We start from the raw sequence: 18966 nt of genomic DNA on the forward strand, positions 1-18966 counted from the left end.
GAGAGAGAGAACGCCAAATCCTAACCACTAGATGACCCCATGTTGAATAATTAGAAATAATTAGAAATTGAATAATTAGAAAGAAGCTCCCTGTAGAAAGCAGAGAAGGCCTGCAGCTGAGGACAGAAATGGGTCACAAGGTTTGAGTGCACTCTGCAACATGATTGGCAAACACTCAATTTCTTGACCTCCCAAAAGGCCTCTGGGCTCCCAGACTGAGGCTCAGTGAAGGTGATCCAGGCAGAGCCCAGTGGATTCTTAGAGTTGAGGAGATGGAGCTGGGAGTCTGGGGAAGCCAAGGCAGCTAGACTTTGCAGGGCAGACTTCTGGGAGAAAGAACTTTGCAGAGCGTCCCCTTGAGTATTCAGTTGAGTAGTGATGTGTGTGTGTGTGTGTGTGTGTGTGTGTGTATAAACTACCTGAGGCTGGGGAAATAACCACCTGAAATGAGTAGAGAGAATCAAGCCCAAAGCATGCACCAGTCCAGGAATAGTGCCTGTTCTCAACAACCAGAGTGCAAGACCTCATAAATGATGAGGCATGGATTTGAGTACTACGCAGGGTGTTGTCTCAGTACTGGGGAGAAAAATTAACCTGAGGCTGAATAGTGCACTGATCCTGCCTAGCAAAGCTTAAAAGCAAAACTCAAAAGGATGAAACTATTTTCAAGTTACTTTACGTCCCGGAGCAGAGATCAAGAGTATTGACAGGAACACAAAAATACCCAGCACCCAATAAGATAAATAAAGAGAAAAAAACCCCAATCAATTAAAACTGACCTAGGTGGTAGAAATAGTAGACAGGAACATTAAAACAGTTATAACTGTATTCCATATGTTTGAGAAACCAGAGCAAAGATTGAACATGTGAAGTAGACATGGAAGATGTAAATTGGAAGACTGTACATTTAAAGTTGAAAACTATCATGTCTGAGATGAAAAACACACTGAATAGGATTAATGGCAAATCAGATGTTTCAGAACACAAGATAAATCAATTACAGAGAAAAAATGAACGCAGCATCAATGAACTGTGGACCAACTTCAAGTGATGTAAAATACGTGCAACAGGAGTCGCTGAAAAAGAGTCGGGGATTGTAGGAAAAAATGTGAAGAAATAATTGCCCCACATTTTCCAAATTTCATGAGAAGTATAATCCCACAGTTCCAAGAAACTCAATGAATCTCAAGGACAAGAAACATGAAGAAAACTACTACATCAAAGCTCATCATTATCAAGTTGCTTAAAATCAATGATAAGGAGAAAATCTTAAAACCAGAAAAAAAGGACTTTATGTATAAAAGAACAAAGAGAGAAGGACAGATTTTCCATAAAAAAATGCAAGTTAGAAGACCGTGGAGTCATGTATCTAACGTACTGAGAGTAAAGTACCTTTCAAACACTCAAACAGAAATAAAGACTTTTTCAAACAAACATGAAAGAATTCATCACCAGAAGACCTTCTCTGTAAGAAATGTTAAAGAAAACCCTTCAAGCAGAAGATAAAACCAGATGGAATCTTTGATCTATACAAAGGAATGAAGGAATCTGGAAATGGAACTACATAGGTAAACATAAAAACTCTTTTTCTTATTATTTCACTATATTTAAAAGATAATTGACTGTTTGAAAAAAATAATAACTGTATCGTGGGACTTTTGTGCAGAAGTAAAATGTATGATACCAATAGCATAAATGCCAAGAGGAGAGAAATGGAAGTAAACTGTTATAGGGTTTTTATATTATATGTGAAGTTGTATGATATTACTTGAGGACACACTGTGATAAAGTAAAGATGATTCTATAAACCCTAAAGCAACAACTAAAATGACACAACAAAAAGTTATATATAATAAGCCGTAAAGGAGATAAAATGGAATCATGAAAAAATGCTCAATCAATGCAGAAGAAGGATAAAAAGAAGAAGAAGAAAAGGGAACAAAAAATGGATGCAAATAAAAAATAGCAAGATGTTTGATTTAAATCTTACCATATCAAAATCATATTAAATGTAAATGATCTAAACATACAATTAAAAGGCAGAGACTAGCATGTTGGATTAAAAAAAAAAGACCCAATTATAATCTGCCTACAACAAATCTACTTTAAAAATAAAGACACAAACTGAGGATTGCCTTCAATCAGTAGTTGGCAAGGAACTGAGACCTTCAGTCCAATGGTTCCTGAGGAAATGAATTCTGCCTATAACCATAAGAATTCAGCAGCGGATTTTTCCCTAGTTGACCCTTCAATTGAAACTCTAGCCCTTGTTGACATGTTGATTGCAGTCTTGTGAGGACCCAGCCATGGTACGCCCAACCTCCTCACCCACAGAAACCATGAGATAATGTGTGTTGTAAATTTTGAAGTTTGTGGTAATTTGTACTTGCAGCAAACTATGAATAGAAGGGAACTCTCTTAGTCTGAAAAAGATCATCTACAAGAAAAAATACATATAATATCATACTTAATGGTGAAAGATTTAATCTTTTCCTCTAAGATCAGGAATAAACTAGTTGTCTGCTCTCATTACTTCTATTCAACATTGCACTGAAGGTTCCACCCAGTGCAATAAAGCAAGAAAAAGTAATCCAAGACATCCAGATTGAAAAAAAGTAAAATTGTGTTTATTTACAGATGACGTGATTGCCTACATAGAAATCCTATGGAATTTACAATAGGCCACTAGAAAAATTAGTGAGCTTAGCAAGGTTGCAGGATACATTATTAATACACAAAAATAAATTATCAATTTTATATAGTAGCTACACACAATCAGAAATTTAAATAAAAAATACCACTTACAAAAGCATCAAAAATATGAAATACGTAGGGATAAATCTGACAAAATATATGCAAGCCCTATACACTGAAAACTGAAAAAACATGGCTGGGAGAAATTAAAGACCTAAATAAATGGAGAGCTTTACTGAGTTCATGGGTTGGAGGATTTAGTATATTTATGATGTCAGTTCTCCCCAAATGGATTCACAGCAACCCGAGTCAAAACCCAGCAGCAGCCTTTGTGTAGAAATTGACAAACTGATTTTTAAGGTGCATATGGAAACGCAAAGAGGCTAGAATAGCCAAAACAACTTCAAAAAAGAAGAAGCATGCTCACTATTGCTAACGGACTTCAAGATTTTCCATTGAGCCACAGTGTTCAATCTGATGTGTTACTGGTGTCAGAACAGACAAACACATCGGTGGCACAGAACAGAGTTAGGGTCACTGGCTTTGCCACGGAGCCCTGGTGGCCTTGCATGTATCCACGTCGGCTACACAAACAGAGGTTTGAACCACTGCTGATCGTAAGTCTCGGCAGAACATGCTGTGATCCTCCCGGATGGGAGGCTTGTAAGGAGCTGCTAAAGTCCCCTTGGGAGGCTTTCATGAGACAATTTTTCTTTGCCTCCTTGGTTCTCATGAGGTTTGAGACGTCCTGCCGTACCACCTCCCCACGCTTCCCTAGCACCAAGGCTCCCAATACGGCTGCAGAGTATAAAACTGCTCAGCTGAAGTCTAGATTTGGCTGTTCAGCAACAGGGTAACCTACAACTCATACTGCCACCACCTGGCCCCTTTTGTTTGTTGTTTTTTGTGGTGTGTGGAACAAGGACAGTGAGGAATTGGCACCTTTGGCTATTTTCTTTCACTGTGTATGTAAGTGATAAATGGTCTGAATCTAAGAATGGCTCCTTGGGTCTTTATCAATTGAGTCAGTCAGACCTTGCCCTGTCTTGCGTGTACTTGACAAGAGAGTCCAGGAATGAACCCACACATATGTAGTCAGTTGTTTTCAACAAAGGTGCAAAGTCAATTTAGTGGAGAAAGGAAAGGCTTTTTGACAAATGGCGCTGGAACAACTGGCTATCTACATGCCAAAAAAAAAAAAAATGCTTTCAGCCATACCTCACCTCACACCATATTCAGAACTTAACTCAAAATGGGTTATGGACTTAAATGTAAAATATAAAATTATTCAATTTATAGAGGAAACCATAGGGGAAAATCTTTGTGACCCTGGGTTAGGCAAAGACTTATTTTTAGATACAATAACCCAACACAATCCCTAAAATAAAAAAAAATAAAAAATTGACAAGCTGGGTCCCACAAAAATTAGGAATTTCTGTTCTTCAAAAGATACTTTTAACAGAAGAAAATACGCCAGAGACTGGGAGATAATATTTATAAATCACACGTCTGACAAGAAACTCGTATCCAGACTACATAAAGAAATCTCAAAATTTAAGAGGAAAACCAGCAACCCAATTTTTACCACCGGCCCATCCCCAAAGAAAATATACGGAGGGCAAATACATACATGACAAGATGCTCAACCATCACTTGTCTAGGGAAGTGCAAACCGTTTCTCACATATACTTGTACACACCTGCAGAACGTGTACAATTAAAGTGGCCACACCACATGTTGGTGAGGATGGAGCAACTGGTCCCCCAGACTCTGCTGGTGGGAATGGGAAACGGATCAGCCACTTGGGGAGCCAGGGGGGTAGTTTCTTAAATGGTTCTCTCTCACCCATGCGAAGGCCGGCACACAAATGTCCACAGCAGCATTATGTGTAATAGCCCCAGGCTGGAAACCGCCAAATGTCTTTCAACATATATGAGTGGAGAACACAGACCGGAGCCTCCATGCCACGGATTACCACTCAGCAGGGCACAGGAGCGACGCCCAGACACACAGCATGGTCGCTCAGAGTGGTGGCGGTGACTAGCCAGGCAGAAGAGAACGCACGCCGTTTAAATAAAACTCTAGCAAATTCAGGCTGAACAGCGGCGGGCGGAGACAGCGATGGGGCCAGGGAAGCTTTGGCCGGGGATGGCGGTGCTGTGTTCGCTCCCTTGATAAATGGGGGTGCTGTCATGAGTGCATCTGTGTCCGCGCCAATTTATCAAGTTGTACGTTTCACACACATGCAGCTTATTGTATGCAGCTAGGCTTAGTGAAGCTGTTTCTAAACCACATTGTTGTAACATTGTTCCTTCAGTCACTGAGGACCTGGGGGGGTCTGGCGTGCCTCCCTGGGTCCCCACTCTGAACTCGGGTGACATGTGGAGGTGATGCCCCGGCCCGGGTCCCTGAGAGCCCAGTGGGCCTGCCAGCCTGCGCCTACCGTGGTGATTTTATTTGATCCTAGCTACAGAGATAGAAGGCCAAGAAATTACAACCCCGAGGGCAGGGACTGGAACATTTTGACTAAAAGAAATGTCAGGATGACACACTGCCAGCTGAGACCCCGAACATAAATCCCGTGCAATGACACGGTGGCCCCGCCGCCTCTCCCGGACCTACCGGCCCCGTGGGGACAGACACTCTGCAAGGACAAATGCGCGGCTGGAAGGGGTGGTGGCAGAACCTCCAGAACCCCAGCCCCTGGGTGGGCTCCGGGTGTCTCGGGGGCCGCTGCACCCCTCAAAATGCCCGGCCAGCTCGGCTCCTGGGGGCACTCTGAAGCCCCGCCTGAGGAGCTAACCATTTATGTCACACTGTGACAATTATTCTGCATAAAATTATCATTAAAAACCCTAATTTTTCAGCCTCCAAGCCCGCCAGTGGCCTTTTAGCATTCCTCAGCGCGGGTCTGCGGCCTGATCAGCCGTCATTACCTCGGCGTGGCGCCTCCCGCCGCACACGCGCAATCAAGGCTAATGACACCCTCCTGGGGCCGGGCCACAGCCAGGTCCGGGTCCGGGGTGGGGTCCGGGCGGAGCAGGCCGTGAGGGGGCGGGTCCGGGGGCGGGGCGGGGCCGCTGGGCCTGGGGGCGGGGACGGGGGCGGGGGCCGGGTGGGGGCCCGGGGCGTGGGCCGCGCGCGTGGCTTACCCCAGCGAAGCGGGGGTGCGGCAGAGGTGCAGGGGCGCCAGGCCCTCGGCGCTGAGCAGGTCGGGGTGGGCACCGTGCAGCAGCAGCAGCTGGGCACAGGCCGTGTGCCCCCCCACGCAGGCCTCGTGCAGGGGCCGCGGCCGCCGGGACTGGCGTCGGGGTCCGCGCCGCGGCTGAGCAGGCGGTGCAGGCAGTCCGCGTGGCCGTGGGCCGCCGCGATGCCCAGGGGCGTGGTGAGCTCGCGCTGGTACTCCAGGGTCCAGAGGCCTGGGGGGAGGGCAAGAAGTAAGGTGAGTGGGGCCGGGGGGGGGGGGGTCCATCAGGGCTGAAATAGGGTGAAGCCATCTCTCAAAAGTAGGTGCCAGGTGAGCGTGTGGGGAGGTGTGCAAGGATGCCGAGCGTTGGGTCAGAGAAACCCAGCGACACGCAGCTAGGCACACGGATGGGGGTGAGGGCTGGGGAGACAGAGCGGCGAAGACAAACGCAGAGACGGGCAGAGAGAGAGTATCAAGGGAAAACAGAGTGTGGGGAGATGACGGGGACACACACACACAGAAACTGAGCAGAGACATAATGACAAGGGGGCAGAGATGGAGACACAGGGGAGAAAGGGAATAACGAGGTTGGAAAGGCCAAAATGGAACCAGAGAGAATGGGGGAGGGTGTATGGAGATAGGACTGTTTTGCCAAATATGGGGGTGACTGCGGACTCCGGTGCCATTGAAGGTGTGAAAAGCTGACCAAGCAGGGTGGACAGTGAGGGACTGACATTCTCCAGGCTCTGAATTAGGGGCAGTTGAAAGGAGGAAAGTCAGTTGTGGATTTTTCTAGAATCCAGCTCTCTCATTCAGCCCCAAACGTACCCTTTATCATCAAGAGCAGAAGGCAACAGACAAAACAAACTGACCCACAGCACCAGCACTGCTCAAGAAAAGGACTCAGAAAGTTTAGTGCTCTTGGAAGTGGCCGGGTTTCAGAAGCAACTTTGATGTGACGAGCCACATTGAGCGTGATGGTGGTTTGTTTCTTTGCGCTTTTTAGGGGTGTGTGTGTGTGTGTGTGTGTGTGTGTGTGTGTAGGGTTGCTCTTTCTTGCAGGATGAATGGAGCAGGTGACATGCATTTTACTTCTCTGAAAACTTTGGGCTTTCAAAAGGCCCGTGGAAGGTTGTTAGCGTCCAGGAGCGCTCGTGGAAATGGCGGAAGCAGCCCCTGGTGAATACACTTCAAGGGACAGGATTTCACATGGCAGGAATGCCTTCTGATAATGATGGAAGAATCGATCCCGTGGCTGTAATGAGCTGCTGAGGAGACCCTTTTCACAGGCCACCTCCTTCCTGGGACCCATGCTGTGCAGTTGTGAAAGACCACTCCTAATTACCTCCCTGCAGAGTTCCGGCCTGCCCCGTCCCCACGGCCCAGCCTGGAGGTTGTTACACACCCCGTGGGGGTGTGTGGGGGCCTGTCATCTTGATGGCCAGAGGCCCCGGGGGGGACACAGGCCTGCATGGGCTTGGGCTGCTTTCCCAGGGAAGACCTGGTCTCATGTGGAGCAGGGAGGGTGCGTATAGTCCTAGATGATAACAGTGACCTACATTCCAGCAGGCCCAGCTCCTGGCTCTTGATTCTACTCATTTTCCTGCGATAGGAAGTCTACGCACTGCGGGCAAAGAAGAGGGTGCTGCGTTCTCTAGGGCCTGCTGAGTTCCCAGCCCCACTCCACCCACTGGCAGCTCTGTTCACCCATCCTGGATTCCCAAGTCTTCCCATGGACTGACGGGAAGCGGCCACGATGGGCATGTAGCTCAGCCCTCGCTTAGGGCAGGCACCCTTGTCCAGGTCCCAGGAGATGGCACCAAGCTTCCAGCCTTCAGGAGAACCCGGGCTCTGAGGCAGCTCTCTGGATCAGGAAGCCTGAATCAGCTTCCTAGAATCCCACCCCGTGGTCCAGGCTCTGCCACAGGACCCCACATGGGGCTTCTCTGTAACATCACGCCTCCGTGCCAGTGCTGTCCTCGGACTGTGAGCTGTACCAAGGGGCTGGTCCCTGTGACCCTGAGAGATGTACCGCATTCCCCATGGCTTCTTTCAGGGGGAGCTGGAGTTGGCCACCAGAGTCCTCATATGAGAGAGGGCAGAGCGTGTGGGGCCGCTGTTCTCAAAACAGCGTTTGGTCATTTCTGCTGCTGAAGGGAAGGCAGGTGGCTGAGCCTGGGAGTCCAGCTGCCCTGAGCGCTGCCCACCCTCTCCCTTCCCCCCTCCCTCCACCTTCCCCCATCAAGGCCAGGATCAGTACTAGCTCTCTGGGAGCTGTTCCTCCCTAATAGCTCACGTCCCTCCGCGTGCCCTAGCTCCCTGTGGTACAGGGGTGCCATAGGAAAAACAGCACAACTGAGCAGGGAAAAAGGAAAAAGCCTGTTGGTTACCCTAATGTTACCCAGACTATGGGGTATTATTATCTATTTGAAATTGCAACATTTGAGCTTTTCTGAATGTGCAAGCCTGGGAGGCATGTGATTAGAAAACAGATATTCCGTTGAGCATCTGAGCATTTGGCACCCTTGGTTGACTCTCCAAGGGACCCTTGCGGACTGTGTGTGCCCATCTGGGCCAGGTGAAGGAGAGGAAGCCCCGAAGGGGTCCGGACTCCCTCACTGGGGGGTGGGGAGGCCCCGACTGGACGCATTTGTCTTCCCACAGCCCCTGCCTCTCACTGGGTGCTGGGAGCTGCTCTGACAGTGTTTTGGTTTATTCCCTTCTCCCGTGGGAGGTAGAAACAGAACTGTGTCAGTTCTTTGGAGTCCGACCTTCCGCATTGACCTTCCACATTCTTTGCCTGCCAGAGCTCACGAGTCGGGGACACAGGACACTGGCCTTTGGCCCACTGACCACAGAGTCTCGAATCCTCTTGGTCTGGCAGAGCTGCTGTGGATTCCGACACGTGACCCTCTTGGTTAAATGTATTGCCTCTGGACGCATGGGGAAAGGGTGCGCAATGCAGAGTGCCAGTCAAGAGAGCCCACGGCAGCCTGGTGCTCAGCAAATCTGTTCATCCCCGGGTGGGGCTGAGGGGGGAATCTCCCCACATGTGGGGTCTCTTGCCTGCCCAGCTCATAGTGGTGTTCAGGAAGCAACAGTGCTCCCAGGGTCTGACTTACGTAGGGACCCCTGGTTTCTTCACCCTTCTCCCATTTCAGGCTCCCTTGGTTCCAGGAGGAGCCAATGCTGAGAGCGCTCCCTCTGCTGATGTTGGCTGTGCCCCAGGCAGCCCACTGAGGCCGTGGTGTTCACGGGGTCATGGAAGGACCTGGCACCGGCAGAGCTCACGCCAGGGCCCTGCTCCGGGCACACGCGAAGAAGAAGGGGTTTCTTCTCCATTCCCCGCCTCCCTGGCTGCCCAGAGCAGGCACTGGCAGATAACACCCAAAATGATGCTCTGTTTTTAAAGACAAGCGGCGCCTGGTGGGCACTTCACACCAGCATCTTGGCCTTTCTAGCTTGACCTCTCGCATCCCTCTGCCTAAAGCCTACATCTTAAAACTCATGCGAACCCAATTTCATTTATAGGTATCCTCTGCTCACGTGTGTTAAATGCAGCGCCTATGTAAGCAGTCTGCAGACTGGAGCTGTACGTTCAGAGGATGTTAGTAGCTCCTCAAGACTAAATAACTCAGCTTTAAAGGAGCACGGGTACCTGAGAGGCCAAACGTGGCGGGGGATTTCGCCTGCCACTCCATGTCATTTTTCTTGATCTCTAACACCACGTTGGTGTCCTGGAAGAATTGGTCGCAGAGAGGCTCGAGGCGCTGCAGGTCTCCTGTGACCAAGGCGGCGTGGTCCTCAATTTCTGGGGACGCAGCATGAGCCTGAAGCCCTTTGTGTGTCTTCTCAGAGGTTAGAAGCTCCCCTCTAACTGGCTCCGGCCACCTCTCCATGGCAATGCCATTGTTTTCGGACAGTTCTTCAGGAAGAGGAAAGATGGTCTTATGGAGTGTGAGCTGTTTGTATTGTCATTACTCAATTGTCATCCACGTAGGCCTCAGTGGTGGTGTATTTATAACTCCTGTGGGATCTGATGTGACCATGGTCACTTGATATGACCAGTGTCATATGACCATTGAGACATCACAGAGCCCAGCCACCCCTTGTGATTATAGAGATGTGAACTCCACACACAGGTACATCTGTATGTCTCCAAAACAGCTCTCTACACCAGCGCAGACACCATAAAATGGGCGGCCCTTCTCTTTCTTGCTTTAGAGGATGTCTTCTCGCTTTTGTCCCACGGCTTTCTTTGCTGCTGTGACCATGGTGAGTGGATGTGTGTTCTGAGGGCGTGTCACGTCTGAGGATATGTGAGGGAGGCCCAGCTGGACGCTGCGAGTGACCCAGCTCTACAGGGGTGTCCCCGGGTGGGAGGCTCCAGAGGGCAGACGGGGTTTCCAAAGGTGTCAACTGGGGTCCCTGGTGGACTGTTTCTTTCAGTTGTTGAGAACTGATCCCAAAATGCGCATCCTTTGCTGAACATGAGAAATGCCACAACTTTTTTTTTTTGAATTAATGAATGGTAACAGCGCTCTATTTGTAACTTACTTGCTACAGTTTAGTGCAGGGCTTTGTTTTATAGTCTAAACTTTAATAAGGCCATTTTTTTCTTGTAGATAATACACAATTCGCATACCTTTTTTCTCAATTGTTTTCCTTCTACTAGGAAGTTGGAATGGGCCAATGTAGTTGAGCTACGGGACCCTTTGCCATGTCCATATGAGTTACAGTTAAAACGCTTGTGACCAGAGGCTGCAGGAGGAAGGAGCGGGCACTGCCTGTGTGGGCACAGGAGAGACATGTGGAGACTCCGAGGGTGGATAACAGTAGCCACCATCCATCAGTGCCAGCATTAGACTTGGGGACCTGTGGGGTCCCATCATTATGTGCTGTTGCAATCAAAACAGCAGGAAAAAAGTCTTCAAGTCAAGGAGTAGGGTTCATGGATCCTTAGTCACAGCCGAACTTCTAAAGCACCCCTTTTCCCTGTCCCTCTGTCTCAATCTCTTCTGTACCCCAAAGTCGCCCCGTGGCTTGCCGCTCCTCTGTCTGAGCTCCCCAAAGCCTAAGCAGGTTCCTTGGGCCTTTGTTTTGAAGAGTGACCTGGCCCCTGGGGTGCTCCTTTCACCAAGATTTTCCACAACTAAAGGGGGTCCAGCAGAGCTCCCTTGGCCTTCCTTAGAAAGGGGCAAAGGTGGAGGCGAGCTGAATACATTTATAATTTAATAGAGATTTGTTTGATTGTGGCAGACCTGATTGGCAGGCATGCACAGCCTGACCCACAGCCTGGGGGGTCCCCAGTGGTTAAACCCACCTCTTGTCTGCAGAAGAGGACTGTGGGGGTGCTGGCATGGGACAGGTGTGGCCTCCTGCCCATCTCTGCTGCTGAAGGGAGCGACGTGCAGGAAACTCGGTCACTCCCTGAGCTGGCTGCCATGGGCTGTGGGTCTGTCTTCACCACGCTTGTCTGGTGCCTGGGCTGAGGCTCAGTGCAGAGGAGGCGGAAGGGCCCAGGGGCTTCAGCTCTCGGAGCTCAGAGAGAGCTGCAGGAGGAGGCTGTGCTACCCCGCCATCCCCTGTAAGTGGCTCTCTGCCCAGGGGACCCTGAACGTGGGTGGCCTTCGTGCCATTGGCAGAAGACGAAGCTGGGACTCAGAGTCAGGCAGCTCACCCAAGGTTTCTACATCCTGAGATGGTCAACGATCAAACACATCACTTTGAGTTCGAGGGCTTCCCGCCTCGTCCCTCACCCCTGTCTTTGAGCACGTGACACTGCAGCACAGGGATGTGCAGTCAGTCCCCTGACGGCGCCTTGGGGTGCCCATGCTGTCCCCTCTGCTTGGCTTTCTTCTTTTCCCCTCGTCACCTGGCCGGCCCCGCTCATTTTCCCTCACCACTCAACGTAGCCTCTCTCCTCCTCCCTGGAGGTACCTCTCCCTGGTACCTGGCACAACGCTGGTACCGAGGGTCACGTGTCTTCGCTGGTTGCTCCACTTGACCGCGAGCTTCCTGACCACAACCTTGTGCTTCCTCGTCTCCGTGGGGTTCTCAGTGTCCAGCATGGTGAGGACAACAGGTCCTCACGCAAATGGTTGAAAGGACGAATAGGTCTGTCTCTCTGAAACTGGCTCCACTGCGTTTAATTTCCTCTCATTCTTGGCCATCTGCTACCTTTCCCCCTTTGGACTCTTGGTGCGTCACGGGCAGGCATTCCGATGCCGGGGGTGGGGTTCCATCTCAGCGGTGTGGGCTGCCCTGCACAGCCCACCTTTCCCTGTGTGTAAAGGCACCGAGTCTCCTAAGAAGACCTTGTCTCTTGTATGTGCCGTAAGGGCTCCTTAAAACGTCATTTCCCGTTTTAAAGTTTATCTCCTTTGTCTCCATCAGCAGCAGCAAAGGCAGAATCAGTATTGTCAATGGGAACAGCAGAGATTATTTTCGAGGGTCCCTACGTGCCTTAAGCACTGCTGAGTGTTGGAGAAAATGCAGAGGTAAGGAGTCCACAGACCATGTCCTCAAGGAATGTACGGCCTCGTGGGACATAAGAGGCAGGTGCGTACAGAAGACGATGGACAGACACACTGTGGAGGCCACTGCCCTTGTCATCGTACCTTAGAATGTGAAGTCCTCTACTCTTCGCCCTTCACTTACGTATTTGGCAGGCGCTCTATTCATTTCATTGGCAACATTAATTCCTCAGCTATTTCATTTCTCTAAGCAGCGCCATGTTGGCACCTTATCTTTCTCAGACTGTTTGTAACTAGCTACATTTCTGAAGGACTTACGAGCATTCACACACAGCTATCCTACCGTCCAGCCTGAGCTTGTATTTCACTGCAGACTGGAGAATTCTTTTGTACCTGATATATTTTGACATGGGTTATTTTTAAAAGGGGTGGGACACTGGAGTGAGTCCAGGGATAAGAGCCATTCTGCCTACGTTCTATGCTAAATTTAGCTTTTCAAATGTTATATTTGTCAACAGCGCCCAAAATATGCAGGCTGGATTTTGGTGGGTGGGGAGTAGTAGCTAAGAAACAGACTCGGTTCTTTGTGAAAGTGTTAAAAACAGCTCGTGGTAGACAACATTGGTCTCACAAGTAAGACTTGGAGGTTACTCAGAGGCATGGCAGAGGTGTCCTTTGTTTTAACGAACAAGCATAGCTATATGTGTGACATTAATGTGTATATTAAAAAAACACCCCCAAAACACTAGAAACCAAACAAGAACAAAATCAAAAGCCCCCACAAATACCTGAAAACAATCTATTCATCTATTCTCAATAGGCATTCATGGAATATTATGTTCTAAGGTATTTTTATAGGTTTTCAGGATTCGGAGGTAAAAATTACAGTAATCCTGCCCTCCAGGACCGTACCAGAGGACCCCCAAACACAGGAGTTCTTTAGGGTTCTCTCCCGCCCGCCGAATGATGTCCTTTAGGGGTGAGTGAATCACCTGCTTCCTGACCCATCACTCTCGCCTGCGGCTCACCAGTTCTGCCCATCCATATGTGGCTTGGGTCAAGCCCTTTTCACCTCATTTTTACCCTCCTCATCCTTCTCTGCTTAGCGAAAGCCAATGCATAGGTTTCATCATGCAACTCCAATCTTCCCTTCTCTGACTGCTTCAGTCCACATTAAAACCTCAACTTCTTCTCAGAGTGAATTTGTGTCTGAACTTGCTGAGCCCCTGTCAAAATCTTTGAGAAATGGTGATAAAACAGAAGAAGGACCCGAAGATGGGGGTTTTCATTGTCATATAGGAAAAGAACTTGATTATTCCAAATCTGAATTGACATTAGTCCTGGGCAAGGTGCCTCAGTGGATGGCAAAAAAGTTGGGTTGCGCATATTTAGAAAAAGGGTTGGGGGCACTTGCCGCTTCGTGGGTCACTAGGGGAAGTCACTAGGGTCACGGTGGGCTGAAAGAATTTTCCTTTGTGACATGGTTATCTCATAAATGTACAGAGGGGATGTAAGCATTTGTCTTTTAACCCATGATGGAAGGTTTCATGAGAACTTTTAGCAAAGATGGGAAAAGTATGGGCCTTTTTTTAGGTAACTCTTGCTACAAAACTCAAACTGGAGAAACAGTAGACGTGGTGCGTGTGGCATAGCGGCTCGGACCTTGGCAGTAACTTGGATCAGCTGGAGCTTCTGGTGTGGAGGGCTGCAGGGTGCAGCCTGACCATCAGGACTGCTAGAAACTGCCCAGGTGTTTCTAATGTGCAGTCCAGGCTGAGAGCCACAGCTCAAAAGGGAGGCGCGGAATCTGCTGTCAGCCTGATTCTGTCCAATATGCTTATCGATGACGAGAGCGAGTATACAGAAGGGTGCGTGTCACACTGGTGGGTGATGTGGAGCACGACACAATCGGATGTCAAAAGATCTCAGCAAATGGTCGTGTTCAAATGGTCATTAGTATTTTCACAATCTCAAGGGCTTTGTATCCTGCCATTGACTTGGCAAAGGATTTTCTTTTCCTCAGAGAATCTGAGGACGAGCTCGGCTGGTCTCTGTGGAATAATTCAGCTGAGGCTGGCTTGTGGGGCAGGCGGGCTTTCCTGCAGAGCCAGGCTCTCTGTCCACGGCAGGAACTTGCCGTGCGTTTGGGCCACAAGATAGAGGCGGCAGGACGCCCACCATTCCCTTGTGTTCTCGGGGAAGGGCGCATGTGTGGATTCTTTCCTAGGCTGTTGGATAACTGTCTGGTTTCCTTTTGGTTCAAATATCCAAGTAAATGGACAGGCTAGGGCAGGAAGCCATTCCCTTGTGGATATCATGAGACTGTGCGTTTTCTCAAATATGCCAACGTACACTGTCATTCTGGTCCATTGTGTGCTTCCTACCCGAGGTGCCTCTATGAATGGCCAGGTACTAAACCCGCCGGACACGAATATTACAACCATCTGCCACAATGGCCCCAGGTCGTACAGTGCACTTACTTTCACGCCTTTTTGTTTTTTTTTGATTCTCACTCTCCCACTTAATTTCTAAAGGCTGTTTGTCCTTCATCTCTGCTCCCTTCAGCTTTTTTAATTAAAAATTTAAAAAAGGTATAGTAAGCTGGCGGGTGTGTAAGGCTCTCTGTTTACAGGCTCCAGGACACATCTGCCCAGCCCCCTGAGTTTGTCACACGCACAGACAATAGTCCCGAGAATGTCAGAGCATGTCCGCCTTCTTTCTGAGCCACGAGGTTAGCACAGCACACCTCATTTAACGCAACATTCAGACATTGCACGTCCTCAGATCTAGTGCATCTAGTAATGATGACTTAAATTGTCTGTACTCGTGTCATGTGATCAAGGAACCTCATTCCCGTCGCAGGGAAGAACACAACGTGGGGACACAAACCCCTCATGAACTTGTTTTCCTGACAAGGCTACCCCGTCCAGTGCTGAGCCTGCAAAACGACAAAGTCACGTCCCATTACGAATGCCGTCTTATCCGAAGGTCAGGAGCTGCTGTCACCTGCAGCCCCGGAAGGCACAAAGGTGCCCTTGAGCCGGCAGATGGCAGGGGCTGCATGTGGGGCAGAGCTGCAGACCCTTTGCGCTCACAGCCTGGAGTACACAGCCATCGGAGGACTTTCACAGGCTCTGGGGACAGTACTGGGAAGCGTGTCACTGATGCTTTCCCTGATAAAGGTGACGAAGTTCCTTTACAACTGCCATGGGGATTTAATTACATAGTACAATTGCATCTCCTGCCTCTCGAGACAAATTGCATGTGCAGACTGGTTGTTTTTTATGAATGTCACACAGGGAGCAAAATACCCTCTTGAAGTTGGATTGGTCTGATTGCTGCGTCCTATCATTCTCTATGTGCCCTCTGGAAGTGAGACGTTTACTGGTCCTGCAGTGAAGGAGGGTGGGCTCCTGGTGGAGTCTCTTGGCAGCTTTGCAAAGTGAGGTGTGTTGTCTGGTGGATTCTGAGTTCATTCTACCTGTTTTTCTGTTGGCAAAACACCCAAAAAGTTGGCACATCCAACAGGATAGGAAAAAGAGACATCATAAGAAGTAGAAATGACTATTAAACATATGCACAATTTCTAATTTTACTACTTTAAAATGCAAGTTAAAATAATGAGATTTCTGCCTATGAAAGATTTTTTTTTTTAATTTAAAAATCAGGTTTTGGAAGAGTTTGGTGATGCTGGGGCTCTCATGGTTTTCGGGTGGAAGCGCAAATTTCTACGCAACGCGGAAATATTCTCTACTGAGTTTGCACATCCGGGGTGCTTTTCAGGTGCTAGCGGCTCGTGGGATAAGGAGTGGAATCCTTGCCCTTAAGAAGTGTTACCATGTTTGTGAGGAGACAGGCGAGCGAATCGTGAACTCGCGAGTGGAGGAAACGATTGCTCAGTGGAGGGCAGGTGTGATGATGAGAATGCGCGTAAGTGTTAGAGTGACAGGCAGCAGGGGTAGGAGAGGCTTCTCTGAAGGTGGCATCTGAACAAAGCACAGAGGGAGCCGCAGGGCAAGGACGGCTCGTGTCCTCCAGGGGTGTCTGTTCCCTCCTCTTGACCTGTGGCGCGGGAATCTGTGTCCTGTCGTTCTGGGCTGAGCCTCAAGGCTGTGTTGCTTGGGGTCTGGAAAGTGGGGGGGTCTGGAAAGTGGGGGGTCTGGAAAGTGGGGGTCTGGAAAGTGGGGGTTCAGGAAAGCAGGCAGAGTCAGGCAAAGGGGGACCTGGGTAGGAAACAAGCCGCAGAGAGCAGCCCGAGGGTGCAGAGCCCAGGTGAGCAGCAGGACCTAGACCCGTGGGCGGATGGGGAGATGTGCACCCCACAGTTAGGCAGGATTTGTCACCCAGCTGTCGGCAACTTCAGGGTTTGTCTCAGCTGCAGAGAGCTGCCTCGCCCAAGAATACCCTTCCTGAGACGGCACGTTTTATGGGTAGTCAGGTGAGGGTGGAGAGGTCCTGCCATTCTGACCCACTGAGGGAAAATGGTGACACGTGTACCAGCTCCAAAGCTCCCATAGAGGCTAGTCAAGGCACTGGAGGACTTGTGTGCCAATCACAGGTGCCCTTCACAGGCGTTTATCCCCAGCAAATGTCCTGGCAAGTGAACTCCACTCAGCCACAAACTGTGACCCTCTGAGATCTACGGGCCCCCTGGAAGGACGGCTGGGATGGCTGGGTGTGTTGTCAAGCAGGTGAGGAGATGAGAGTGGAGAGACAGTCTCCCCAAAGGCCAAGAGAAGTCCTGCCAGGTACCCACAGATGACACTGATGGCATGCTGAGGTGTGATTTGGACCAGAGTTTCTCAACCACCGGATGTCAAAGACCAGGGTGTTTTGTTTTTTGTTTTTGGTTCGACTTTGTCACAGACTGATTCTATTTCAAAATACAATTAAAATTTATTACAAGAAAGAAATAAAATGGGGGAAGAGGACGTACAATTACAAGTCAGTAATCACATACGTGGATGTTGTGTTAATTGTCAAATTGCTGTCAGTGTTTCTCAAGGCATCCCGTCAGTCTCCATGACAAAGCTCGGCAGAGCAATGCCTGAACTCCCTCCATGCTCTGAGTGGCACCTTTGTCCATCAGTCTGGGCAGACTTTGGGCAGGCCACCTCTCTGCTATCCTGTCTTCACGTGCTCTAACAACACACCCAACCATCCTTCTAGGTGGCCCAGGGACCTCCAGGGGTCAAGAGTGGGTGAAGGGACGCCGGGAGACATGGCAGGCTTAGTTAGCCCACGAAGCATCTCTTAGGCACTGAGTCCCAGCTGAAAAATTAGAACTGTACGCTGTTGGACGGTAGTCACCAGACTTTTTCTATAAACTGCCAGGTGGTAAATATTTTGGGTGTTGTAGGTCATATGGGCTTTGTGGCAACTACTCCCCTCTGCCGTTGTAACAAGAAAGCAGCCATGGACAATAGGCAAATGAATGAGCATGGCTGTGTTCCACTAAAACTTTATTTACGAAAACAGGCAGCAGGCCCTCCGCCCATAGTTTGCTGGCCTTCTGTGAGGGCAGTAGGGAACCATTGCAGGTTCGCAGGACGGAGACTTACACGTCCCTCCACATGTGAAGCTATTACTGCCTCCTCTCTGCATACCTCTCCCACCATTCACTTCAGGGAGGTCTGCTCATCATTCTCAAGGCAAACTTGATATCAGTAAAGCAGCCAGCTACCCAGGCATATATTTAACTCCTTTCTCTCGTGTCTATGCTGCTCCTGGTTTGCTGAACTTGAATCTGTAAACCTATATCTTTCATCAAATTAGGGAAGTGTTTGGTGATTATTTCTTGAAATATTTTTCGGCTCCATTTGCTTTCTTGAGCTCCGGTTGAGTACGTCAGATCTCCTATACTGTCCCGTAGTCCCTGCTCATCTGACTTTCAGTCATTTTATTTTCTGTTCTTCAGATTGGATACTTTCTAGTGATCTGTTTTCAGATTCCCTGACGCTTTCTTTTCTGTCATCTTTGATCTGCTGTTAAGCTCACTGTCGATGAGGAGTTAAGGCCAGCCCTAACTTGAGGTGGACACCACAGTGTGGCCACAGGGTCTCTATTAGTAAAGAAAAAGGGGAGAGTAGGTGTGAGTAGATAGCTAGCCATGTCTCCTGGCACCGGTCTCTCCACCTCTATCCTTCCTACACATGTGAAAGAGTTTCTGTTTTTTTCCATATTAGATGATCTCATTTCATTGCTGAATGATTCTCACTGTCCCTCCACACAGCAGTGTCTAGAATTTGTGGCCTCACACAATACGGTCCCCACTTACTTGCCTGGTTTTTCCTTCCTCTCCTCTGATTTGCACACCCCGTTTCCAAGCAGGTCCTACTTCTCTGTCAAGTGTGTCATGCCCCTGTGTGCCCCACGTGGGCTCATTCTGCTCCTTTTATTTGCAGCCCCTTCCTTTCGATCATATAGCCTGTTGGGAACATGTTCCTCTTTCAAGGGTCAACCCAGGAGATCTTTCGTGCCCCCCATATGTTATTTGGTTATTATATACCTACTGTGTGCCAGTAGATGACTAGGACAAACCCAGTCCCTGTCCAATATCCAGCTGCTGAATTCGGTGTTAGCAGATGATGGGAAATGGGATTGGCAAGT

At 49.1% G+C, this 18966-nt stretch overlaps 1 protein-coding gene across 1 annotated transcript in view; it reads right to left on the reverse strand.

Annotated features, from left to right (window-relative positions):
- ASB18 (ankyrin repeat and SOCS box containing 18) overlaps nucleotides 1-18966 on the reverse strand; it is a gene marked incomplete at its 5' end in the record, with an annotated part of 56485 nt that overhangs the window by 30970 nt on the left and 6549 nt on the right. The window contains 3 exon segments of the mRNA XM_081051927.1: nucleotides 5847-5979; nucleotides 5982-6113; nucleotides 9540-9662. Of these exon segments, the coding sequence (XP_080908053.1) occupies nucleotides 5847-5979; nucleotides 5982-6113; nucleotides 9540-9662 (388 nt within the window).

Source organism: Rhinolophus hipposideros, assembly GCF_964194185.1.
Source record: "Rhinolophus hipposideros genome assembly, chromosome: 6".
In the NCBI taxonomy this organism is placed as follows: Eukaryota; Metazoa; Chordata; class Mammalia; order Chiroptera; family Rhinolophidae; genus Rhinolophus; species Rhinolophus hipposideros.